Genomic DNA, 27,713 nt, shown 5'->3' on the forward strand with positions numbered 1-27,713 from the left:
AATCATGTGCGGTCACCCACTAAGAACCCAAGCTGCCAATCAACACTGCACAGTCCACTGACGCAGGCCATTAATTCTTGTGCCAGTTTTCAGATCACGGACAACACACATAGGTCATCACCTCCTACATGTGCAGAGGCCAAGAATTGTCACGTGCTTTTCCAAACAGTCACTGCCATCGCTTCAACCGTCCTTGCTCTAATACCATATGTTGGCTACCACATGGCAGCCCAAGGAAGCACCGGGTGCGGGGTCCCAATCCGCGCCCCATAGCCACACATGCCTCTCTCACATCGACCAAAAGAGCTAGCTAGGATATGAGAGAGGGGATAACTTCTTCATCATATACCAAGTACCATAGTTGAATCCCATGCTTATGGGATAGTCTTGTACACGTCCATTGGCCTCCTCCTTGCCCCCCTTTTTTTAATTTTTTATTACCAAGGTACCATGAGGGGGTTAGGACCACACCAAGGCCCTTTATAGGCCAATATTGCTAACACCTATTAGTAGCTATATGAAATATTTCCTTACCTTCCTTTAAGAACTCAAGGAAGTATTACTTATATGGTATAGATGTCATCATGGATAAAACATACTATTAAAGTATCAACCTTTAACAGAGAGGGACTAAATATAATCTCAAACTAATTTTCAATTCAAGAGTGCTTGAACACTTGTGAATTCTCTAAACTTATAAATCTCAAACTAATTTTCCATTCAACAGTGCTTGAACACTTGTGAATCCTCTAAACTTAGCAATCCTAGCATAGTCCATAGTCATCTCATCCTTTATTCTTTCTATTTCTATTTCATTCCGCATCGCTTATGTCTATTTACATAGTGTTACATATCAAAGTGTCATTTTCTAGTTTGCCTAATTACAATTTAAGCATGAATCTTTCCTTGATTTGGCTAATAAGTCACAAGAGGAAGCTATATTCATAGGCTTTTCACAAACTCATATGTTTTCATGGCTCTGAAACACCCAAACAAAGCCCACATAGAAATAAGTGGTTGAATAAGGAGCTTATGCCATATGCCTCATAAACTAAATTATCCCATATCCTGTATAGGCTATCATATTGTATCATGCTTCATCAAATTCAATTATCTATTAACATTCTTTCTTAGCCCTATACAAATCTTAATATGGGATAAAGGAAACCAATATATCAAAAGAAGACACAATGAACATATGGGAGGAAATTGCATATGTCCTTTGTCATGAAGGTTATCAACGAGGTTTCCAATTGTTCCTTGGTTGCTTAGTGGCTTCAAATTCCTTCTCCAATCCGGGTTGAGCTATGATTTTCACCTTTGTTGAGAGTTACTTTGTTGTGGAAAATTTGACTTTGCACTTTTTGTGGTCCATAGTAGCTCTGGAAAATCTCCTTTCATGTTCTCTTGAAAAGACTTTTGTAGACTTTGGGATAATAGTTCCCCTAGAGGGAGCTAATACATTACAAGAAATACATATGATTGATCTGATCAACCATACTTTTGACTTCTCCATTGACTTTTTGCAAATCTCTCCTGTGGTGGTGAATCATGATGCATCCAATCTGAGGATGTATCAATCAAGAGGGCCATGAGAGCTAGGTTCACCTGCAAAAGTGCAAAGAATTATTGCAAATAGGCCATTTGTAGGAGGATTTTATAGAGTAATGATGCATTGAACACTGTAGAGAATTGCTCCAATAGGCCATTCCATGTAGGATTTGAAGGGCTTGTAGACCAAAGAGCTTATTAGTAGTTCAAGACCTATTTTTGATGCGCAATACTCATAGGAGATCCGAAATGCCTCTAAGAGTTGAAAGCTGCCACATAATTGTGGACCACATGAAGATCATTAGATAGACATTCTAAAAGCAAGTTGTGTGAGGGGCAAGAGGAGGCAATAGAACGTGGAGGCTACGATGGTCCTGACTCATGATGAATCCAATTGAATACTATTCATTCTAGCAAAAGACAAAAGAGTAAAGAATTGGTAGTAGTCCATCATGCATGTGCAGGCAGAAAACTTTGAACACCCCAAGGACCAAGTTAAGGCTACTTGGCATAGAAGAATAAAGGATGAGGGTAGAGAATAAAGGGTAGAGTGTAGACAGTTTATTAGCATCGTAGTTGAAATTAAGGCCTTTGTTATGCGGATCATGATTGCGAACGATGCGTGAATCAGCAGTGTGACCAACAAACAATAGAAAGGGAACTACTAGGTGGTGGCTACTAGTAGAAGATAAACTATTGGGCTAAGAGACAGCATTGGTTTTTCTTAGATCCTATGAGTCTGAGAGCATAATAAGAGCTTCAATAGTCCAGCTTTATGTGGTAGACTATTACATCCTTTGGATCTAGCTGATGTAGACTGTAGGCAGGCTGCTTAAGTTTGTTGATATGTAACATCTGTTGTGCCTCTCTACTTTGAACTTTGCAATGCTTGTCAAATCCCCTTAAAATTAACCACTAGTTTAGTTTCTCACTCCTTTGTATGTTCCTTGCTCCTTCCTTTCTAAGTAACATAGTACCACTCAAATTTTTGCACGAGGGAGCTCAATTCTTCCTCTTCCCGCGTAGCCTTGCTTTGATAACAGCGTCATGAAAATCAAAGATTAACCATATCATAAATTTATGAGCCCCTAAAGTTATGATTCAAAGAACAAAGGAAAACATGAACAAACTTAAGGGAAAAGAATAAGAGAGAATGAAGAGAGAGCGACACTGCATGGGGTCCAATCTGCCCCCTCTAGATGGTGGCTCTTGGTTCCCATCTAGAGTATTTATAATTGCATATTCTAACGGTATAACGAGCCAAGAATAGTACATTAAAAAGCATTCCTTTTTCCCAAAATAAGGGATTACTTTTATAAAGCCAGTGGCTACTTTGGGCTCACTTTATCCAAAATGATTTATGTCCCTTACTTTTTACAAAGTCACTTTGGGCTTGCTTTTCCAAAAAAGGTTTATGGCTTCTACCATATATATTGTCCAAGGTTTTGCAATATCAATGAAATGAAAAATTGGCCCATAGCCATGTTCTATGCATTGTGCAATACCTCAATTCCCACCCTTGCACTTATTCTGATTCTTATCGTTAGTTCCATCACCTATACTCAAGCTACCAATTATATTGTTTAGTAACAATCAGTTGAACAAATCACCGAATCAATTAATGCCAATATAATTGCACTTGAAGTACAATAATCAAACATAGCACCAATAACACTAGCGACATCAGTTATTAACATGGAATCACCCACAATACTGACCATCTAGCATATCAAATTAGAAGCTCATTAGGCATCCCCAACTAAACCATACAAAGTATCCACAAGGACCCCCGTTGTGTCCAGTGCGCTTCTATAAAATACTTTGCCATAGTCACAGGAATCTGTGATTGGTAGGCCTTCATATGACAATTGGAGCCAAGCCTTGGTTTAAGGAGAAGAAGTACTCAAATGAAAATGATGAGGATTAGGGTATACTCACATGATGCACTTTCACCTTTTGCCAATTGATGTCATATCCTTATCATTGTCTGACAATCTACTCTCTTATCTTATTTCCTAACTTGTTTCATTCTTAGGGAGGCAACTTTGATGCATCCGGAGATCCAGATTTGGAGACTGGATCTCAAGAAGAAGCAAAGAGGATCACAGAAGAGGAGGGTGAGGGATCAGGCCTATGTAGAGAGGCTGAGGATGAGAAGAGCAAGGAGGAGGAGGATCAATAGTAGAATAGGACATTTGGTCATTTTGTGTTTTGGCACTTTTGCCATTTTGTAGACCTTTTTGTAACATTGTAACATGATTTTGTAGACCTCTTTTGTAACATTTAATCATGATTCTAATGGGGAAAAAATTTTATGGGATAGGATGGGACTGAAACAAGCCCCATCCTGCCCCACAATTTTTTTTTAATTCTATTAAAACGTCAGTATATACTGATTCCTATACGACCACTGCAATGTTCATATATACTGACATTCATACCGATGCCTATACTGACACAAACAAATGTCACTTCTCAAAACCCATACTGACATTGACATCAATGCTTTCTTTACGACATACACACTGATAGACATTCTGACACTTTTCACTTATTTTTAAAAAAAACTTTGTATTTAGTGTTGATATCGGCGTCGGAAAGCCGCCCATGCCTTGTAGTGAAAGCTTTCAAAATTTCCATCAAGTAGAGCTATAAAGACACAACATGGTGTCCCAAATCTTGAAAGTCACCCCCTTGGGCCATTGAAGGAGCCGCTCTTCCACCACCTCTTCACCAAGATGCCATTCATATTAAAAATAAGCAACTTCTTTTTCAAGAGGGGACATTTTGAGTATCACACTTAAGAAGGACATAAATAAAAATCCAAATACAGGAAAATATAACCAAAAATATAAGGAAGGAGTATAGCTAAATACATGAAGAAATAACAAATCCAAATATATGAAAAATTACAAAACCAATAAGAGGGAATGTAGATAATATGGTTTGTGCACAAAAAGTACAAAACTATCTCAAAGAAAATTTCATTTAAAAGGAACAAAAACTAGTTCAAATAAAATGTTCTCAATGCTTAGGACCTTGTCCTACACTTGGGTTTGGGCATTTACTAGCCTCATTTACATGATCCTTAGATTTCTTTTTGAGACTAAATTTTTGTTGCTTTGAGCTAGTTGGGAGAAGGATCCTAAGCATCTTTGAACTGTGCTTTTCATCTTTGTGAACTACATACCAAAATACATAAAATCCACATGTATAATACATAGGTAGTACAATAGAAAAGACATAGAAAAGGGAAAGAATGCCCAAGACAATTACATGACAATTCCTACCTTTATTTGTGGCCACTTCTACAAGCTCTCCCTCTACCTCCTTCTATCCCATCTCCCTCTTTTGGCTATGAGTCCCCCTTTGAAATTTGTCTTTCAATGACTTTCTTCTACTTTCTTATCCTTTCTGCATACCATCCTCATTATAATCACTGTTCTCCTCATCCATTTTGATAGCAAAAACCAAGTCAGGATCCATAAGATTTACAATTTTCTAGGGGTTGTCCTCCATAGGATTGCCATCAAACAAGAGACTGCTATCTATCATGTTGTCATTGTTGAGTTTTCCACACAAGGCCTATGCAAATCCATGCTACACTTTCTTTAAGTTGGGAAACAAAATTGTATTGCTAGGAGTTTTAAAATCTCACTTTGGACAAGTGCAGAGCTTGCCTTGTAGCACTCCTAAATTTCTTCATAGCTATTATAACATAAACTCCACCTGCATTAGCATTCATGACTACGGTAAATTGTTTAATATAAAACTAACTATGCCATCTTAGTCCTAGCACAAATCGGTTTTCCATTCAAATGGGGGAACATATTAATATAAATTGATTCTAATACATAGCATCTAGTCACAAACTAATTTTCCACTTGAAGGGGGGACGTATTAACATAATGACAGAATGTATAAGCGTATCCAACCTACATTTACATTTAGTACTATAGGGAGCTAGTTTATTATTAAACCAACTATATTACCTTGCATACTAGTTTGTCACTATAAGCAATGGATCCATCGAGTGTCCCAGGCTTGTCCTCATATGGGGGCCTTACAACTTCAGCACCTTGGACCACTGGTGGTTACCAGGAGGGTGGGGCATTGAGCATATCTAACACTTCCTATCCCATTTAAATTGTGCTTGTGCAATAGATTGTGTCTGTATATTACCCTTGGATGACCAATAGCTATTTTGTTAATGTATCATGAACATATTGTTATGCAATGAACTAGTGCATATTTCAAAGTAACATAATTCGAGTTTTCTAGATAACTAAAATCTCAATATTTTGATATTTCTCGTAGTTGACATGATTTGTGTGTCAAATGACCTATATACAAGCCAAAGACGTTAAAAAGTGATGTTTTTGAATAATGCTATGAAAAACATACAAATTTGATTAGAACTATCTTGATAATATAACTTCCATCTATTAGTGTTGTGCTAGTTAAGGTGTCAAAACATGTTATTATCACAAGAACTAAAGTCAAGCATGTCATTTAGAAAATCTTGTTTGCGTGCATAATGAAACCTCTTAATCTTTGCCTTTTAAAAATCAACCACCCGAATTCAATCCATGCAGAGAAACCAATAGTAGTTAAATAGTAAAATCAACAACCCTAGTCTATACTTGCAATTGAAGGAAATTAAACAAACCTCTTCTCAATACTATTTGAATTGGACAAATTCCAAAAAAAGAGTGTAGTATTATCTATTCAAAGGACAAAGGGGGAAGGGGAGGGAACGGAACAGAATGGAATGGAAGGGAATAGAATGGAAGGGAGGGGGAGTGAGGAGAGAAGGGAAGGGAAGGTAGGATAAGCAAATGGAGGAGAGAGGGAGAGGGGAGAGAAGGGAGAGCAGTGGATGGAGAGGAGGAGAGGCGGAGGAAGGGGAGAAAAAGTGGAGGGGATGGAGAGGAGGAGAGGGGGAGAAAGGGGAGAAAAACAGGAGGGGTTTTGGGGTTTGGATACCTATATATATTTCACCCTCCCATAACTCGATCATTCCGTCACTCTCTCTTCCCCGCCCCTCCCCTCTCTCCTTTCTCTCCGGTCCCTCACTTCCCCTCGCTTCCCCTCTCCCTCTCCTTTCCCTCTCTCCCCTATCCTCCTTCTTGGTGGCTAGAACTGTTAACCCAATTTTTTAAATACTCTTCCACACAAAAAAAGGTTCTCCATGTCCCTGTCCTTGTCTATGACCCTCTCCCCTCCTTGTCCCCCTCCCCACAATACTAGTGGCCATGGCACAGGGTTATAAAAAGAGACAGATGCTATGGCTACTAGGAAGGAGGGGAGGGAGAGAGGGGAGAAGGGAATGGAGGGGAGGGGAGGGGAGGAGGAAAGGATACGGAGATGGAGCGGGAGGGGGAGGGGGAGGGGGAGGAGAGATGGAGGGGAGAGAAGGGGGAGAGGGAGAGGCAGAGGGAGAGAGAGAGGAAGAGGAGAGAGAGGGGGGGAGGGAAAGATAGGCAAGAGGAGGTGGAGAGAGAGTGGAGATGAGAGAGAGAGAGAGGGGCGAGTGTAGCTACAAGGAAGGAGGAGAGGGGAAGGGAAGGGAAATGAAGAGAGGAGGGGAAGGGAGGGGAAGATAAGGGTGAGGAGGGGAGGGGGAAAGGGAGAGGGAGAGGGAGAGGGAGGGGAGAGGAAATAGAGGGGAGGGGAGGGGAGAGGGAGAGGGAAGGTGTTTATTTAGACCGTTATAAAGTCCTTTGAGATTTTTGGAAGCTTTGAAAGGTTTTTATTGACACCATTATTGAGTGTTGGATATTCTAGAAAACTCTCATGGTAAATTAATCTCATGCATTGCCATCAATAGTGTTTGTTGACACCAATAAAGTCCTTTGAGATATTACCACTATTGCTTATTGAAACTCTGAAAGATGTTTATTGGCACCATTATAAAGTCTTAGAGATATTAGACGATTCTCATGATAAATTGATCTCATGCAATGTTATCAGTCCTTTTATAATTTTACTTGCATTTGCTTTTAGAAACTTCCAAAATTTTCTCACTTTTTAAGAGATTTTTTTTGTGTAGTTTTTTTTTCCCATTTTTTATTCAAAAGTTCTAGAGAGTTCTAACACATCACCAGTAGTACACATAGTACTATAAATTGTATAATGATCATATGATACTATGTTAGTACTATCAAATACTAGGTTAATTAGCATTATTAGCCTATGATGCCAACATACAATTAGCATATAGTACTAAATAATACAATTAGCCCATAATGCTAACATAGCATTATGTTAGTACAATCTAAGGCATTATAGATATTACATTCATCAGCCAATAATGCTAATGTAGTACTATGTTAGTATTATCAGCCTATAATGCTAACATAGTATTATGTCAGTACAATCGGCATAAGGCTATTAACTATAATTAGCAGATAATACTGAATAATATAGCACTATGTTAGTACAATCAATATAAGGCATGCTAAATAGTACATTCATCAGCCTATAATGCTAATGTAGTACTATTTAAGTTTTGAAATATAATGGTCTTGATAGTAACAAAGTACTATATTGGTGCTCTACTATATCACATATTGTAAAGATTCCTTTAAAAAGTGGAGTTTTAACACACATGTTGCAAAACAACATAGCGAATGTTGCCCTCTTTGCAGCTAGCTGATTTGAGATATGCACTTCATTCACATTGCCAAGGCCATGTCTCCAATTAGAGAGTATGGTCTTTTGGGCATGCAACTCCTGGGGTGTTGGAAGACTGGACACTCGATGAATCATCTAGTTTAGTCTAACATTTCTAAGGAAACAAGCCTGGTCGTCCTCGAACTGACCTAATGTTGTTGCCGTGAATGCTCCCACCAGTTTTGAGACCACAACTCATGTTCTTTGTTTTGATGGCACTGCTCAAATGAATGCATCTACTACCTATTGCTTTGAGGCTAGATGCTCAATGAGGAGGTGTTTTTCCTAGCATTGAATACCCTTCGCATTCGTTGCAAAATTATCTTCCGTTGCTGTTTTGATATTGTATCATCGATTTCCATGTCCTTCAACCTCCTCCTCGTACATTGACCAGGTTATCAATGTTTCTATCTTGCACCCTCTCTCTAGTTCTCCTACAACCCATGACAAACTGCATTGCACCATGTGGTACCTTATTTTAAATAAAGAAATCCAACCAAGAAATGAGATATGATTTATGTGAAAACGACCCCCCTTTCCCCCTCTCTCCACCCCCCTTTCCCCCCTCTTTACCCCCCTTTCCCCTTCTCCGCCCCTTCCCCCTCCATCCCCTCCCTCACCAGCAACCACCCGCGACTATGGCCGCTACACAAAACTGCCCGTGGCGGCGGTGACGGAAATTTTTTCGACAGAAATTTTTTTGACGCAAACTTTTCAACAGAAATATTTTTTACTGAATTTTTTTCGTCGAATTTTTTTTCAACGAAAATTAATCGTCGGAATTTTATTTTTTTAAGAATTTTTTATGAAATTTTTTTTCACCAAAATTTCTTACCTTTATAAAAAATTTTAATTTCTTTTTTTTAATATTAAAAATTTAACCTAACCACTAACCTAGGTTAGGTTAAGCTAACCTAGTATGGGTTAGTTAGGATCTAGTTAGGTTAGCCTAACTGTAGTATAGTTAGTTCAACCTAGGTTAGCTTAACCACTAACCTAGGTTAGGTTAGGCTAACCTAGTATGGGTTAGTTAGGATCTGGTTAGGTTAGCCTAACTGTAGTATAGTTAGTTCAACTAACTGTAGTTAGTTAGATCCATTGTTAGGTTAGGTTAGACTAAGTTAGGTTAGAGTAATTGTCCTTGTAACTAGCAGTTCCTCTAACTAACAATTAAAGTAAGTGGTCAGTTAACGTAACTAGGCAATTAGGATAACTAGCCAGTTAGACTAATTGGGAGTTCCCTAGTTTAGTTACCTCCCACTAAAGTCCATTCACACCATACTTTTACCCAAAGATCCCCCCCACACCCATAAATGGCCACATTTCATGCCAATTTAACCCTTCGTAACTCACTCGTTTGGCGGCCAAATTGAACCCAGTTTCAATTGCCATTTCACACACAAAAACATCACACTACGGGGAATTTTTTCAACCCATTTCACATTATTTTAGCATCCCTAGCACTCGTTAATTTTCACCCCCGTGTGGACCCCTTTTCGCACTAATTCGCTCATAAATTTCCGCTATGACCTTCGATCGATGATCCGTCTGCATCGGCACATTTCCCTACTCACGTGGGACAATCCTAGGTACATTATTAACACAATGGTCCCTACTACACTCCTAACACACCTACATCAACACGCGCACTTGCGGGTAGAGGCACTCGCTCCACCTCTCACCAAATCTGCATGCAACTACGCTCCGACCAATGCGTCCGACAACCCTCTTCCCCGAATTCCCCCCCTAAAAATTCAGCCAATTCCTTTGACTCCTACATGACACGACATGGCAGACCGGCGTCGCTATGATGGTGACCTTGAACTCAAAGCGGAGGGGAATAATTTCTTTAAACCTCGCAACAATTTTGGCTGCAATAATAACAATCAAGACAAGCACCCCTTGAGCAAACTCAAACTTCCCAAATACAATGGTCGGGGCGATCCAGCAAGATTCCTCCAACATTTCGATGTCACATGTCGAGCTGGAGATGGAATAGTATTCATTTTGGAACAAGTAATTCTACTCCGTCTTCAAGTTATGGTTCTTCTTCTTCAATAGGTCTCATCGGTGGTTCACCTTTAAATGGCTTCAAGATGCTAACATGGAAACCATTCTTCATCCTCTAGCTTGTAGGCAATGTCAACCTGTATGATGCTGGAGTTCCCTCCGGATGTATAACCTCAAAAACCTAGAAAGGTCCATAAGATTTTACTGCTAGCTTTACAAACTTGGTATTTCCTTGGATTGTCTTTATATGCCTTTTGTTAATCTTTAAAAGAACCCAATCCCCCTTCTCATAATGTGCATTCTTTCACTTCTTATTCGCAGCCTTCTTGTACACTTCTTGAGTTCACTTAATATGTGATTTAACCTATGTAAGTATGTAAGTACTTCCTGCACATCTTCAACAAACTGATCAGTTGCTGCTAAAATCCTATCTCCTAAATGTGCAATGGGTGTGGGAAGGACTTGGCCATAGATGAGCTCAAATGGTGCCTTGTGTTATACACAAACTCTAATAGAGGTAAATATAGTTCCCATAGGGTAGGATTGTCATGGACATAACTATGTAACAAACAACTGGATAATAGCTTGGTTAGCTATTTCACTTTGTCCATCAGTCGATGAGTGATATGTGGTGGAGAATCACAATTTAGTTCCTAAGTTCTCAAAAAGAGCTTGCCAAAATTGGCTTTGGAACTTGGGATCATTATCTGATGTAATGGATTTAGGTAATTCATGTAATCTAAAGATTTCTTTAATAAATAACTTAGCGGTTTCTATGGCAATGATCTTCTTCTTGCATGGAATGAAATGGGCCTACTTACTAAGTTATCTATAATGGTAAGGATTTGCTCATTTTGTGTCCTTGTCTTTGGGAATCCTAACACAAAATCCATGGTAATATGCTCCCATCTCTCACTACCCATCTTCTTCTTTAACTCCAAACAATCATAGAATCTAGGATCTATCAACTTTTTGCATCCAAAACATTTTCTTCATGAAACAATATATCCCTTTCTTGAGGAGACATGAATGGGACGTTTCACACGTCCACCTAGAGTAAGTTTCCCTATTGGTTTGCTACTAATTGTTCATACTCTTGCTCGCCTAGGAAAGTGTCGTCCATTTCATTTAGAATCAACTAATCAAACAAAGGCTCTACTTTGTGAAGTTGATGCCTCACGTGTTACTTCTCTCCTTCTAATATTGGCTTTCCTTTCCGTTGCCTCGGCCAATCTAATGGCGTTCTTTAACTTAGTCGGGTTTAGGAGTTCCAATTCATGTCAGATGTTTGGTGATAGATACTTATATAATTTCTCCTCTTCCGTCTTCGTTGTGAACTCTAAAGATAAATGCCAAAATTTTGTAGTGTATTCGCTCACTGTCTCCCTATCAAATTGTCATAGTTCTCCCATCTAAACATTTGATCCTCCTTATACTTAACCGGGAGAAATGTCATCTTTAATTCTTCCAAGAATTTAGACCACTCCTTGATTGGACTACTTTTTGATTGGCATACAGACCACCAAAATAACGCATCCTTCTCTAAATATAGAGTAGCTAGTGCTAACTTCTCATCTTCTGTATTATCAAATTGTACAAAGTACAGTTGGAAATGTCTAATCCAATCAAGGAGTTTCTCTGGTTGCCTAACCTCGTTGCACTTTGGAAACTCAAGCTGCTCCTTAGGAACAGACCTTCTTTTCTTATTCTTTTATAAAGGGTCTGCTTGATCCTCAAATAATTTCCTTTTTAAGGGCATTTCTCTTTGAATTATGTCACTTATGACTGTCGACAATCCTTGAAGAAATTCTTGGATTGCATTGTTTGGGTGGTGTGGTGGTGACGGTGTTTTTGGTGGAGGTTTGGTAGGTGGCTGAGGGTTATCGGATAATGGATCAAATATGTTTTTGTGGGTAGGGGTGTAAGGTGTTGTTTCCATGAGGTTTAATGTGAGTTGTGGAACATTTTCACATGTGAATTCTTAATTATCTTCTATGTTTTGGAAATGCAACTGAAACTAATCAAGTTTTCAATTTAAACTCATGATGAGCTACTAGTGTGTGAAATGGATTTGAGTGTGTGAGAAAAAAAAGGAGTTGAAGAATAGTGGTACTTCACCAAGCTCATTCGATGAAGTACCCGCTCCATGTTTCTTGCCACAATACAATGGTGCTTCTTCGATTCTTGCAATGTGTAATGGCCTTTTCTTTTTCTTTCTTTTTTTTAAAAATTTTGCAATGTAAGGGGGGGAAAAGAGAAAAGGGCTTAGAGGGAAATGAGTGGGGGGGGTCTTGAAATTTCAATATAGAGGGTGATCGAGGCTGAGGGGCAACTAGCGGGCCTGTAGGCAGTAGTAGAGCAAAGTTGACAGTGGCTGGTGGGTCTGCAGGTGCCGTCAGCGGTGCTTACACATGGCGAGCTACTCAAATCTCGACGTGGATTGCGGCACAATTTACGGGGCTGCGCACTATGCACAATAGCACACTCCACACCGCCTGACTCCAGCACTACTACTGCAACCTTAGTAAAGGTGGTGGCTGCTATAGTCGGGGCTCAAAAGATCTACGACTGACATCGCCCTGCGCTCATCAGTGAGCCCCACACAACTGTTTGGGGGTGGTGGTCCTTGGAAGTTGGAGCAACTTCTTCCTTAATGGAAGGGGGCAAGACAGCGCGTCACAGCAGGGAGGTAAGAAGAACATTAATGCGACCAGAGGGGGCACTAGCCCTGCGGCTGCCACACACAGGAACACGCAGACTATGCGACCCACAGCAGAAGAAAAACAATAATGTGACGAGGACAATGGAAGGAGGGACCCCTTGGTTCTACTCTTGATGGTCACGTTGATGTCGACCCATCCAACAACTTCCACATGGCGATTCACACAGGCAGAGGATCAAGGCTTTGATACCACTTGTCAAGATCCTGGATGCAGGATGCTCATGTGTGAGAGAATGATGCAGAACTTGAGAGAGATTGGCCCTCCAAATGGGGTGCCCACATGAGTGTATTTTTACTAGACTCTCGCTACATGCTCATCCCAAGCCACAATCCATATGCATGCAAATGCCCATAGTCACACACCATGAATTATGCGAGAGGGTACAACCCCTCATGCCTTTTGGAATCACATCCCTTGGGCATAACCCATTATTCTACCCTTAGCTTGTGACTCTTTATGCCTACCATTGATTAATGCAATACCCATGCACAATACTACCCTTTTCCTAACCATCCTAGGACCTAATGCATATGTGTGCATATTTTATTATATCCAATTGGCCAATTTACAATGTTATAACCATAGGGTAATCACCAAATTTCCCTAGAATGATCCACTAGGGTCTAATACAAATAATCATGTCATGACAGTGAGTAGCATCAATGTTGCAAGGACCGATAGCAAAGAATTAAGATATTGCATGTGGTGAATATTGGTTGTGATGAGATTGAAAATGTATTTTAACATGTAGGATGTGCCTAGTAAAAACCTTAGCATCATCATGTTAGAATCGAGGGACATGCTATGCCTACAAGAGCAAAGTACACAACTTGTAAGTGGATATTTATCGAACTTTCAAAAACTCTTATCATGAGTGCCACATGAGAGAAATTGTACCAGCCCATAGAGAGCAAGATGATATTGTAGCTAGTAAGCACTTTGATATTTCATAAGATACATGCAAGTGATAAAGGTGAGGACCAAGTGCAATCCAATGTGACTATACAAATGAAAGTGAAGCCAAAAGATTACTAATAAGAATGTGGAATAGCCTATGAAGAGACCTTTGTCATGTTTACAACTACGATCGAAAGTGTAGCAAACGATCACAAAAGATGTGAAAATAACATTTTTGAATAGTTTTTAGATGAAGAAATCTACATGACACTACTAGAAAGATATGTTCAAAGGAAGCTTTGCAAGTTGGGCAAAATCCTTGTATGGATTAAAACATGCACCATGGGCTAGAGTACCCAATTCACAAACAAATTTCTACAAATGAGTTTTCAACTTTTGATTTAGATCCGTAACTTAAGAAGATTTTAATTCTTATTCTGCTATATGTATACCATTGTCAGATCAAATGGCTGACTCATATATAGGCAGCCCATGCTACATTTTTAATTTTGTGACCACTACGAAGCGTAATTTGATTATTGCTTAATTTTCTTTTTGCGTAGTATTTACTCGTGCTTTTATTTTGTCCTAGCCTTGCTTTTTTATGGCCCTTGTTCAATATTTCCATAACCTTCCATTTTTCTTTCATTCTTGCCCAAGCTTGAGAAGTGGAAGAGTTATTTGCAGTATATAGTAGCTAGAAGGATGTTGCTCATGAACTCTAGAAAGATGTGTTCCAACTTTGGTTCTAGTGCTCTGAAAGCGAATCTCTTTCAAATAGTGCCAGACACGGTTGAGGTACCTTTTGGCTCTCACATCCTCTAGTACGACCCAACATATTCTTTAAAACAAACCTATGACCTTTCATTCTATGCCTTTTAAGACCACATACCATGAGTTCTTATTACTCCAAAACAAGAGGATTGTGGCACATGCCATGAGCTTTTATAAATTCTTGCAGCAAAGGCTTCTAGTTGGTTCATTTATGATTTGTTGTGGTGTCGATAAAAAACAACAATAGTTTCAAAAACATCAGTTCGACTTGCAGGTTTAGAAGGCATGCCTTGTCCCATCCTTTTGCTTTCCCCTTTAGAATTTCTATAACAACAGGAAGTCAAGACAACCTTTGTATAGAAAAGAAAATCTATCTACAAATTAAAATTATTTTTATGGTGTATCCATATGAATAACAATAGTGAGTAAACAATTATGTTGACGATCATGAGCGAGAAAAGGGACTGGTAGGGAAATCTACGCAAGGCAAGAACACACCACTGAGAATTCATCTTAAGGGGCACTCAGTCGACCAATATTTTGCTACTAACTTTTTAACATCAATGGGTACAGGTAGAGGTAATGCTTCTAGTGCAAGCTACATTACTTGATGAAAGAATTAGGAAAAATAGTGCGAAGAGGTGTATCTTATTGCCAAGGCTTCTCTTTGCCTCCATATCATCCTATACTATCACTCAAGAATACCTAAGTGAGAGAATCCTATAAACATCCCAAGATCCTCTCATGAGGTAATAATGTAGTACCTTTATCTCTTAACTTAGCTAGTCAAAGCTCGAAGCAATGGCCTAGTGAATATGTCTATTTTTACCTCATATTGTGTTCCTATCTAGGAGCGCAAACGTTGTTAGCTTTCAATCAACTCAGTTAAATTCTTCCATATGCATCATTTAATTGCCATAGTGCTTGGGCTCATAACCACCCCCCACATTTGTATTGCTAGTGAGTAGCTTTGAAATCAGATTCTGAGTGATCAAAAGTCAATCACAAACAATTTAGTATGAATTTGAGGATAAAGACGGGCAACTGAATACAAGAGTATGTGGCTTATAATTAATCACAAAGTGATATAAACAGACTCAAGAGTTGGCGTTGTAAGACCAGCGGTAGCAACCCGACACTAGGTAGATCCCTAAACTTTGCAAAACACATCTCTTCATATCAATCTATTATTACAAATTCAAAACGGTCTCATGGGTCCCAATAGAGATTATCTAACCAATTCATGAACAAGTTGATAGTAGCTTAAATGAGAGAATATTGTAAGCTAATTCATGGACAAGACTAGAAGCGGATGATGGTGCTAGGAAAGAAGTATGTTCAAAATATGGCAAATGCAATTAGATGGTTATAGAATCTACTTAGTGGGAGGAACGTCAAAGATAAAGCAATAATAAAAACAATTGAGAAAGTAATTTGCTTATACTATTATCTCATGATCTTTCCATATGCCGTGACCTAGTCATTGTTATATGAAGACACCTAATAAGCCCTATGGAAACTTATGGTGCTCAAAAAATTGAAACCACTCCATTGCACCTTGTGATGTGCTACCAAACTACCTTAATTTTGAACCAAGGTCTGAGAAGAATTGAAGGGGTCGAAACCTTGGCTAGCTTGATATAAGGGCCTTAACAAAGTAAGTTCCCATCCTTATGCAAGGGTCCTAGACCCCATAGTACAATGTGGGTTTCTGAAAATAATGGAGAAAAAGTGTTATTTCCATCTTATTCCCATTGTACTTAAAGAAATATCCTCTGGGTTTAGGACAAATGCGAAGTTTTACCTTGACAATCCATATCCCATTTACAAAATTGCAACCAAGAGACGTAAGCCATTTTCCTAATGCTTTTCACAATATTATATACCTTTGTAAGACTAGAATATATCCAATCTTACAAATTGAAATGTTTACACCTTCATAAGCCATTTTCCTAATGCTTCTCATGATGTTAGTTTGTAGATTCCTCGCACATTAGTTTTTTGTAAAGCATGTTGTATCTTTAGTAGTCAATATCGTTCTCTTTGAGTAGTTTCTTCTTTCACAAGTTTAAAGTTATTTGGTTGCCTCTTTTAAGATCTATCACTCAAGTTGTCTATTTTCTCATATGAGTGAGTGTGACTCGTGTTGTGTATTGATTCTTTGTATATGTGATTTTGCGAGTGATGGAACATGTGTGTAGCTAAAAGTCATGAAGAACTTAATCTGGAAGTAGACAAGAAGCAGATGATACATACAATTCAATAGCACTAAAATTATGACAAGAATGTTCATTAACCTCAAGTAAAGACAAAATACCAATATAAAGACCAAGAATTTCTCATCAAAAAGCAAACCCCCTACTATGCATTACATAGTGCCCAACACACGTCACACCCAAGGAAGGGCCGATCCTTGAGGATGCACATGCCTTCCTAAAACACGTACGTCTCATCTCACGTGCATGATTTTATTCATTCTTTTCATTTCTCTCATCTCATGTGCATGATTTTATTCATTCTTTTCATTTCCAAAACAAAAATATAGATGGTCTAGGTTGTGTTTAAAGTTCCGCTCCATGAAAGAGAGGACTACATAATCTCAAGTTTAATCAATAATCAATAAACACACCTAGAAGCTCCGTGCTCAAGCAAACCCAAACTTTATATCATGGGTTGAGAAATCAAAGTAGGCTACCTATGCATACTAATTAACAATAATTTCAAGTCAGCGAGTTTGATTTGAAAGAAAGCCCTGTAGTAGTCCCATTGCATGACTTCGAACAACTAACTCCCATAGAATCCAACATTGAATTCCTTACTTGTAACAAAGCTCTTGACATAGATCCTCATTAGTACATATACGTCGTCAATACCTTAATCTACTAGATTAATCATATCAATTTACATCACATTTTATGATAATACCAATGTTAATAGCCAGTAGTAAGATGACAACAGATGCACCAAAGAATCTTTCTTTATTCTGGGTTTAGCAGCCTTGTCATGGCCAAGTAAGAAAGAACCAACTATAGGAAGAGGATCGATTGATGATGCATGTGAATCGGTATGGTTCAAAGACTTTGGTCAGAGATCGAAATTATTTGAAGAGATCCAACAACATCCTATTCAAACAAAATGTGCAACACACAGCTGGCGTATGTCATGCTGAAACAAAATACATTGAGATGCATTACTTTCTAGTAGAGAAATAGAAATTTACTTTCTAGTAAAAATGACATTCTTGTTGATAGTAGCTATATTTAAGCATCCCCATTTTTATTATCAACAAGAACATCATCACACTTCATTGAGAATTTTTCCTATGGAGGAAATCATTATAGCCAATGTTGTTAACAGTTCGACTCCACGGATTCTTGAGCAGCTCTATTGGTGTTCTTTTCAACATTTATTTAATAGATTTTTATAATTGTACCATGGTATATAGTGTATGATATAATTTTCATTCCTCTCCCATGTCAACTTGAGTAGAAAAATCATCCTCCCGTGAGAGATCACATCATAACTCACACATTGCACTTGCGGCCTTGTTAAGGCGCAGATAGAAGAGGAAAAGATACGAAACTGCAGGATGCACCCCACCTTGCCATGGTAGGGTGACCTGCCAATAAATGGTGGGAAAAGGTGAAGGAGGAGCAGGGAAGTGGGGATGGGATGATAAACAGTCTCCTTGATCGAATTAGTCTGCCACAGCTAGAACAACAATATTTGCTTGGACATCAACAAAACTTGCTTTCAAGTGGACATTTGACTAGCAAGGCTACACAGATGCTCTCCGGAAAGCCACTCAAACTTTTATAAAATGCATGAATACATGACAAAATCATCTCGAAGAATAAAAGTCAGTCATCAATCCACCCTCCTGAGAATTGGCTCCTTCCTGGACCGGTAAACCTCCCTTGTAGAGGATACTGAGAAAGGTTGGATGGTTGGTGACTCTTGTGATGATCAAAGAGACCATGAGAGGGATGCAATGAAGCCTCCCCTAATCGCAAAGCAGGTTGCTGGTACAAGGAAGTTGGGGGTGTCGACAGACCAGGTTCCAACCAACCCCTCCCAGGAAATGGTGGACGATTGAGGCTATGTTCGGATAAGGACAGTATTCCGTCACCTGAGCTTGAATGGTAAGAGCTTTTAGGCCTCAAGTCTGTTGTCCCCTGCATTCCATACTTACTAAAAGGGTCCATCGCTGCTTCAATATGAGCGTCTCTTCCATACTTAAGCCCTTGTAGGCCATATACACCTCCAGATGCATTGGAAGAGTAGAAATCTGCATTCCTGCCAGGCCTGTCAATTGTAGCTTCACCAAAATGCCCAGCTGCTTTCAAATCAAGGCCATTATAACTCTGTCCCCGAAACATTTCAGTAGAATAACCTTTGGCCACAAATGCTGCACCTAAGCCATTTGCTGCTTGAATAACTGCATCATCATAGTCTCTCTTCCTATGAAGGCCATCAATACTCTGGAAGCCCAATACGTCCTGTCTCCCGACACTGTAGGTCTCTTGGTTAAGATAATCCATCTTCCTATAAGCACCCTCTTGTGATTGGTATGGCATGCTCTCCTCATAGATTGAACCTCTCTTTTGTATGCCTGCATCTCCATAGTCCTTATCTAGGTAGCCAGTTGCTCTTTCAAAGTCCTCTGAAACTCTTTTACTCCCATAGTTGTCATATTTGCTCCATGGCCCTTTGCTGTTTTCTGGCTCGTACTTCCAGTCCAGTCTGCTCGCAGGTGACCCCTGTCTGTGATGAATAGAATCAGGGTAATCTTTATCTGAATTTACCCTCTTCAAAAGGGTATCATAATCCCTAAAAGAATCAGTATTTCCATCTCTCTTTGAGAAATGATGTCTTTCAAGATCCACTTCGGAACTGCGCTCAAATTTGTCTGATGAAAGCTCTCTACGTTCACCATGCCTGACTTTCTCACTTTTAAATTCAGGCACATAACCATAAATTTCAGGTGACAGCCTGGATTTCTCCGCTGCCCTTTCATTAACTCTGAGGCCATGTCGACTATACCTTTCAGGTGAATGCCTCCTTTGTTCACTGTGCCCAACAGAATTATTCTTTGATTCAATGATTTGTTTATATCTTTTGGGGGAGTTCATTCCTTGACCATAAGGTCTAGATGTGTCTGGTGCTTCCACAAGACCATGTCTATCATATCTATCAGGTGATTTCCCTCCACCAGGTTCAGCTTCCGTATTGCGTCTGTATTTATCAGGAGATTTCCACATTTGCTCATCAAATTTGGTAATATCAACCTTTGTGGCGGTACTGCGACTGTATCTTTCATTCGACTTCCTCACCTGTCTGGATGCATCATTGTTGGAATCTGCAGCATATTTAATTGCTTCTGGGGATTCCTTTTTCCATTGGTCCCGTCTTGACGTCTCAGCTTTCCCAGCACGATAACCATGTCTTTCAGAAGATTTGCTATTTTCCATATCTCTTCCTCTGCTATTTAAAACCATTCTGGTTGCTTGATTACGTTGGACCCCCTTCTCTTCAGCCACTGAATTAATCCTTGCCTCTTCAGGATTGTCAGGGAACAGGGTTGTTCCAAGTCCATCGCTATTGTCCAAAGACTCATCCTTACATATGTCCTTCGACCTAATAAAGTTAGATATGTCTTCCTTGACACAAATGTCTTGCTTGCTAGCAATCTCTCTGCGATTCCTTAGCTTATCTGTGCCAGTGTCAACCATCAGCAATGGAGACGTGGAGCGTGGTTGTGGAATACCAGGCTTACCAGCATACCGAGGTGGACCAGAAGTCACAATCTGTGACACATGACCTTGATCCTGCGCTATTTGCCTATGCTTAGGGGTCCAGTCAGGTCTGCTCCAAAGAAATAGTGGAGGAGCAACGGTATTCCAGTCATTTAGAGGGTTTTCATTCAGATCAACTGAACCTGGTAAATAAAATGCCTGTGTATACCGCCCCCGCCCCCCAAAGAAAATTTACAAAAGGCAAAACAAACAAAGAAAATACTTCTTAGAGGATATCTTGCATGTACTATATACACAATAAACTTTCATGAAAAGACCTTCCTATAGAAACAACAATTGGATAACAAAGCGAACTCCCGAAGGCTTCATGTAAAGCTGCAAAGTAGGGATCCACCTAAGTTGGCATGAGTTTCTGAACTGAAAATCTTTCAGACTAACCTGTCCTTTCAAAAGATCAAGATCTTCCCATATCAGATCATAACTGTCATGCTTCCGGTCTAACCTGTTTAGGAATGCAACCGCAGACCAAAAAACACACAAAATCAAGCATTTGAAGAAGCTTTCAGACAGAAATAGAAATTCACCTCAATCCTACATGACCCCATATCAAGAGGTACCACTATAAAATAAGAATCATTTGATAAAATACTTCATCTGAGATCAATGTTTTATTATGAGATTCTAAAGCCAGGTCCAATTATGAATGCTGAATGGTTGCACAGCAGGGATTTCTGTATGTTGAACATACACATCAGGATATTGATCAATTTTTTAGCACAGTCTCAAGAGAGCTAAAATGTAGAGATCTGAAGACAATAGATGATTTCATCAAGAGATGTGGGAAGAAAATAGGTGGCCATAACGAAAGTATAGAATGCTCTAAGCTAGAAAGAATGTTTAGCTTTTTCAACCTTTCTACAAAATGGTGATGAAGCTTTAAGAGGTCATAGCCATCCACATTACTCTCCCTTTTTTCTAAAGGAAGGAAAACCAGTAATGCAATGTCACTACTATTCTTTTGGTACAAAATCAAAACCTAAAGACCCTCGAGTCTCTTTTACCTTCAATTCAACCAAGGAAGTGCATCCAAAATGAAGCTCATATAGAGGAATCCACTGATAAATCTCAAAGTGAAATAGAGGGTTTGCAATCTTTTATTGTATTCAAAGAAGAAATGAAGGTAAGATATTCATCGTGCATGAATGCAATGCATTTGCAATTCAAAAGACACACAAATTGATAGAATATATTGAAGAAATGTGAAAAGATAATGATTTTCATTTGGCCACAGGACATGTGCCCTACACGGAACTTTGGAATGGAATTTGAATTGCTACTTCCATGTCCACTTTGTGGACTATGTAGAGAAAAGAGAGTTCATTACACAATACAAGTCAATGACTTTGTTGCAATTTGTTCGTCATGGTTGCAAGAGTAGTGGAATGACCCTGTGAGCGCCACAACATTTAAAGTAGCATGGTATGAACCAAGAAGCACGACGAAGAAAACAACAACATACTGTATACTAATTGTAGAAAGAATAAAAGAATGGTCCCAAACAATGAATCAGTACTAGAGCAACAGTAAAAAACAACAATAGTGTCTTGGAAAGTAAAAGCTAAGAAACCAAGAAGCATGAAATGCAAAGCTCTCTCTCTCTCTCGCATGCGCGCGCTCGCTTCAAAATATTGTCTATTTTTCTAATGTTACGCTACAGACAAGAGTGTAGGGATAGAGAGAGTGACGCAAGAAATAGCCCTCCATGGGGAAGAGTGCCCCGGACTGGTATTATGTTGACTCTTCCTCCAACACACAACATATGCAAAGTGTGTACGAAGTGAATGTGAAATTTTTGCCTCATGACAAAGCACATGAAGCAATATGTGGTCAAAGAGCAAATAAGAATACCAAAATATGACGTATAGCATATAGAAGAGGTTTAAAGAATGCTCGCCATCACAATAGCTTTGTAATAAGGTTGTCAACAAACGATTCAAAGCATGAAAAGAGAACAAAATATAGAACAAATACAATACTGGCCACCCTCAAGTCAAAGAATGCTCGTAATTAGTAGCATGAAGAGTCCAATTGGCAAAATGGGTACCATAAGTATAATTAGTTTCCTTTAGAAATTACTTTATTATTTAAAATATCGATGTGGCTCTATGTTATTGCTTTTGTTTGTGGTTAATGAGAATAGCCACTAATAAGTTTTGATTCTACATGCCAATAAACAAACTTCTTGCTCGTATCAATAATGCTCATCAAAATGGGCATCCCTCACCCTCCCCCAACAAGAAGCGTCTATTAGACACTTAAAAATGGTGGTTGTTATGCAACCTCTCTCTCAAGATCCCAACTCACGGCCTAGGGTATCACGAAAGCTAACACCAACATCCAAGATGGAGGAGCATACAACCAATGGATTCCTCGTTCCATGAGCCACACGCCATGCCTTGTAGAATCACTGGTGCCTTTTAGCAGGTCTTCCAACAACCCTCTGTGCCATGCTCCCACGTGGCTCCCAAGGTGCAGGTGCTATCATGCCAAGTGTTGATAAGGCTAGCTATAGCTCGTACTGAAGTGTAGCATGCAACACAAATGTTCCAAACAGTGGTGCCGGCTCTTGTCTCCCAAATGCTATCCTTTGGTGAAAGCTCCTAGTGCTGCCATCACGATAAGGAGGAGTCATGAATGTCTTGAGAGACGATGCCCACTCCATCTATTACGTGGGCCGAGGAATCATCTAAATGGAAAATCATCCCTATCAATGCCACCACCATGCCTCAACCGAAGACCAATTGAATCCTATGTGTCATGAAAAAACAAGAAAACTATCATATCCTACGGACCACAGGGTAGCCTCAACATGTAATGAGTAATTGTCTCGACGACAAGTGCACAACACCACCATTGGGCTTTCTTGGTTACATGTCAGTATAATCCTGATGTTCATGATGCTTGTATGGCAGTTTCAGATGTTCGTGATGCCTGGTTCTTTGATAGTGGTGCTAGCAAGCACATCAATTCTTGCAGGAAGTTATTCAGCTCATTGGAGCTTACATCTAAGGGGGGCAGTGTCACATGTGCCAATAATGCATCATATACCGTGAAAGGTATTGGGCAAGTTGCTCTTACTTCTTTGGTTTTTGTAGTGTCACTCTAGAGCATGTGCTTTATGTTCCAGGCATTCGTAAGAACCTGATTTCTATTTCAGCCATTGCTACATGTGGCTAGCGGTCTTTACAGACTTGATGCTAATGACAGATGTTCAGATGATGATGCTGCACTTGCCGATGCACATGCCTTTCTACCATGGCAGATACTCATTTGTGGCATGAGAGGTTTGGACACCTCAATTTTGGAGCCCTGGTGAAGTTATATAAGGAAGATATGGTTGTGGATCTTCCCAAAATGCATATGCCTACCAAACATGTTTGTGAACCATGCATACTTGATAAGATGCACCATGCTGCGTTTCCCAAGGATGGAAGAGTTGGTGCTTCATGTAAGCTTTATTTGGTTCATAGTGATGTTTGTGGACCCCTGAGGGTTGCAGCTCTTGGGGGGTTCTACTATTTTGTTACCTTTATTGATGATTTCACCAGGTACACTTGGATTTTCGCATTGAAATCCAAGTCTGATGTTTCTTCATGCTTCAAGCACTTTATTGCCTTGGCTGAGAATGAGAGTGGGCTGCACATTGCTCACATTAATACCGACAGGAGGGGTGAATACATGTCGAAGGAGTTTGCTGGTTTTTGGGCTTCCCGTGGGATTAATCATCGATGCACTGTGCCTTATACTTCTCAACAGAATCCCGTGGCTGAGCGGAAGAATAGATCAATGATGGAAATGGCCAGATGCATGTTGAAATGCAAACATTTGCCTAATAAGTTGTGGTTGGATGCGGTCATGTGTGCAAATTATATATTGAATAGATGTCCTACAAAGGCATTGCAGACTATCACACCTTATGAGGCTTGGACGGGTCGTAAGCCTCGCATTTCCCACCTAAGGACTTTTGGATGCTTAGCTTATGCTCATGTGCCTTCATAGAGACGCACTAAGTTGGATGATAAAGCTGTTAAATGCATTTTTCTTGGGTATAGTTCAGAAAGCACAGGCTATAAGCTATATAAGCCCCGCACGGGCAAGTGTTTTGTCAGTCAGGATGTTGTGTTTGATGAATCTTCCACTATGCCTTTGCTGGACTGTCAAAAACAGCCCATTGTTGATGCCCCAGACATATTTGACAGCTTGATGCCTTTGTTTTCATCATATGCTCGAGATGATGTTCCATCTGAGGTTGTCCCTCCTCCATCTGTTGGTCATTTACAGCCCCATGTGCATGCAGAAATTCAGCCTGATATGCCTATCATCGATCAGGATCCTTTGCACCGGGCTCTTGACCAAGAAAGAGCAGAAATTCAGGAGCCTAAAAAGGTACCCCGTTGGCTCCTCGACACATTAAAAGACAGCAAACAAGACACTCCTCTGCCAGCCCGTATGAGAGCAGCTGTCCGGAAAGAGCATGCTAGTTTTATTGCTTATGCTTTGGTTGCTACAGCATGCAATGAAGAGCCATTATGTCATCAAGATGCCTTTCAGAATGATTGTTGGATGAAGGCCATGCAAGCTGAATTGGATTATATCCATCAAAATGACACTTGGGAGTTGTGTGATTTGCCTTATGGCAAGAATGCCATTGGAACTAAGTGGGTTTACAAGATCAAACGGAAAGCTGATGGTTCAGTGGACCGTTACAAAGCCCATCTTGTTGCTAAGGGCTATGCTCTACAGCATGGCATTGACTTTGAGGAGACTTTTGCTCCCACTTCCAGGATCACTACCATTCGCATTGTTATTGCCTTTCCTGCCCACTTTCATTGGCAGATACATCAGCTTGATATTAAGACAGCTTTCCTTCATGGGCATTTGCAAGAAGAGGTCTATGTTTCCCAACCGCATGGCTTTGAGGTTGACAGTTCTGAAAGCAAGGTATGCCACTTGAAAAAGGCCCTCTATGGATTGAAGCAGGCACCTCGGGCTTGGTATTCGAGAATGCATTCTCATTTGCTCACACTTGGCTTTCAGAACAGCCCTACAGAGGCTACCCTTTACATCCGGAAGCGTGGGACTCTTGGCTTTGAGGTTGACAGTTCTAAAAGCAAGGTATGCCGCTTGAAAAAGGCTAAGGATTGAAGCAAGCACCTCGGGCTTGGTATTCGAGAGTTCATTCTCATTTGCTCACACTTGGCTTTCAAAATAGCCCTACATAGGCTACCCTTTACATCTGCAAGCGTGGGACAGGTTTGCTGATTTTAGTCCTTTATGTGGATGACATGCTTGTAACTGGGACACATGCTCAGCAAATTGCAGATTTTAAAGTTGATTTGCAGCAGACATTTGCTATGTCTGATCTTGGTCTTCTGCACTACTGTCCGGGCATTCCATTTGCTAGCAGTGAGAGGGGCATTTTGATGTCACAATCCAGGACAGCTTTTGCAGCATTTTCAGTTTGAGGATTGCAAGCCAATATCCACACCATTAGAGACTGGTTTTCACTTCTCTTCTGAGGATGGCAGCGGTACATGTGATGTCACTCTCTATCAGCAGGCAGTTGGTTGTTTGATTTACCTATGCCATACGAGACCTGATCTACAGTATGTTGTCTCACAGTTGAGCAGATATATATGCACATATACCTAGATGAATCCAGATACATTCCCAAACTCATCCTCTAAAAACGCAACATAGTGCAGTTTCAATCTCACGAGAGTCGCTCATAAGATTGAAAACCATAAACTCCATCACACATAGCAAAGACTAGCTACTATGACATCCCCACTGACGTCATCAGCGCCCAACAGTGGGTGTAGACCTTAGTATAAAAGTATGCTCTCACACATACAAATCCACACACCCACACATACTTGAGCATCCATTTATACAAAGTCTTCGTACTGAGTTTCTGTCGGCACTCCGGATGAGCCATGACGAAGGCTAGCACTAAAGGAGAAGGCTAATCAAAAAGTAGTCCAAATCTCTTCATTCAACCTACAACTACTTGTGAAGTCTAAACGATTTCATTTTAGTCTCTCCCAAACGAGCATCTAAATCTAAATCTAGCTGATAGGGCAACGCACCAATTAAGATAGAAAGAATTATCGCAATACCAGCCCATCTATGCACCATTGGCATGCAATGAAGTGTGTTTTCACATATCTTAGAGGCACTCAGCATTTAGGCCTTCTTTATGGGACTGATAATTCACTTGTCATGCATGGGTTCACTGATAGTGATTGGGCTATTTGTTCTGACACTCGTGTGTCACATAGTGGCAACTGTTTTATGCTTGGTACTTCATGTGTTTCTTGGTTCAGCAAGAAGCAGAGTATAGTTGCTGCTTCTAGCTGTGAAGCTGAATACAGAGCGGCTTTTACAGCTACAGTGGAGTGTGTTTGGCTTCGGAAGCTACTTGCAGATCTTTGCGCATGTCAGACTGCTCCTACCATCATCTTCACTGATAGTCAGAGTGCTTTGGCTGTCGCACGGAATCCAATTTTCCATGCTCACACAAAGCACATTGAGGTTCACTATCACTATGTCAGAGAGCGATTATTAGCAAGTGATATTGAGTTGTCTTATGTTCCCACTGAAGACAACTTGGCATATCTTTTTATGAAGCCTCTACCTCGACCTACTGATAGTCAGAGTGAACTCGGCACGGGCCACCAGTCAATAATAAGCACTTCCCCCTTTAATTGATGGGCCTGTCGCACGGAATCCAATTTTCCATGCTCGCACAAAGCACATTGAGGTTCACTATCACTATGTCAGAGAGCGATTATTAGCAAGTGATATTGAGTTGTCTTATGTTCCCACTGAAGACAACTTGGCATATCTTTTTATGAAGCCTCTACCTCGACCTAAGTTTGAGGCTTTTCGACAAGCTTTAAACTTAGTACCTTTTGTAACTTGATCTGTTGTACTTTGTACAGTCATAGGTTGCTATATCCTTCGGAACGAACATGTGCAACCATGACACTAGATATTTAGGTACCCTGAGCCATGTCCAAGATACTTCAACCCATACCATGGAGGGGGGTTTGTAGGCTATCTCATGGGCTATCCATAAATGCCACTTATAGTCAATTAGGACTATTGGTACAGTTAGTTTATGTACCATCTAGGTCAGTTAGGACACTTAGTCCAGTTAGGACAGTTAGCCCTAGGGTTTTGTTATGTTGGCTCTCCCTTGAGCCTCCACACTTCAGTTTTGCAGCAATCTATTACAGCATCTCGTTTTTCTCCATTGTGCTTC

At 40.0% G+C, this 27,713-nt stretch overlaps 1 protein-coding gene across 4 annotated transcripts in view; it reads right to left on the bottom strand.

Annotated features, from left to right (window-relative positions):
- Positions 1 to 18,400: 18,400 nt before the first annotated feature.
- Positions 18,401 to 27,713, bottom strand: part of LOC147901018 (protein ENHANCED DOWNY MILDEW 2-like) — a 68,816-nt gene continuing 59,503 nt past the window's right edge. For all 4 annotated transcript variants that reach the window (XM_087375385.1, XM_087375388.1, XM_087375386.1 and 1 more), the window contains exons 19-20: positions 20,825 to 20,888; positions 18,401 to 20,584 (exon numbers count right to left, since the gene is read on the bottom strand). In XM_087375385.1, coding sequence (XP_087231511.1) covers positions 18,491 to 20,584; positions 20,825 to 20,888 — 2,158 coding nt within the window. In that variant the 3' untranslated portion in view covers positions 18,401 to 18,490. The remainder of the gene's footprint in view (positions 20,585 to 20,824; positions 20,889 to 27,713) is intronic.

Source organism: Dipteris shenzhenensis, chromosome 6 (genome assembly GCF_047967505.1).
Source record: "Dipteris shenzhenensis isolate YYH24624 ecotype China chromosome 6, Dip_SZ_1.0, whole genome shotgun sequence".
NCBI classification, from domain to species: Eukaryota; Viridiplantae; Streptophyta; class Polypodiopsida; order Gleicheniales; family Dipteridaceae; genus Dipteris; species Dipteris shenzhenensis.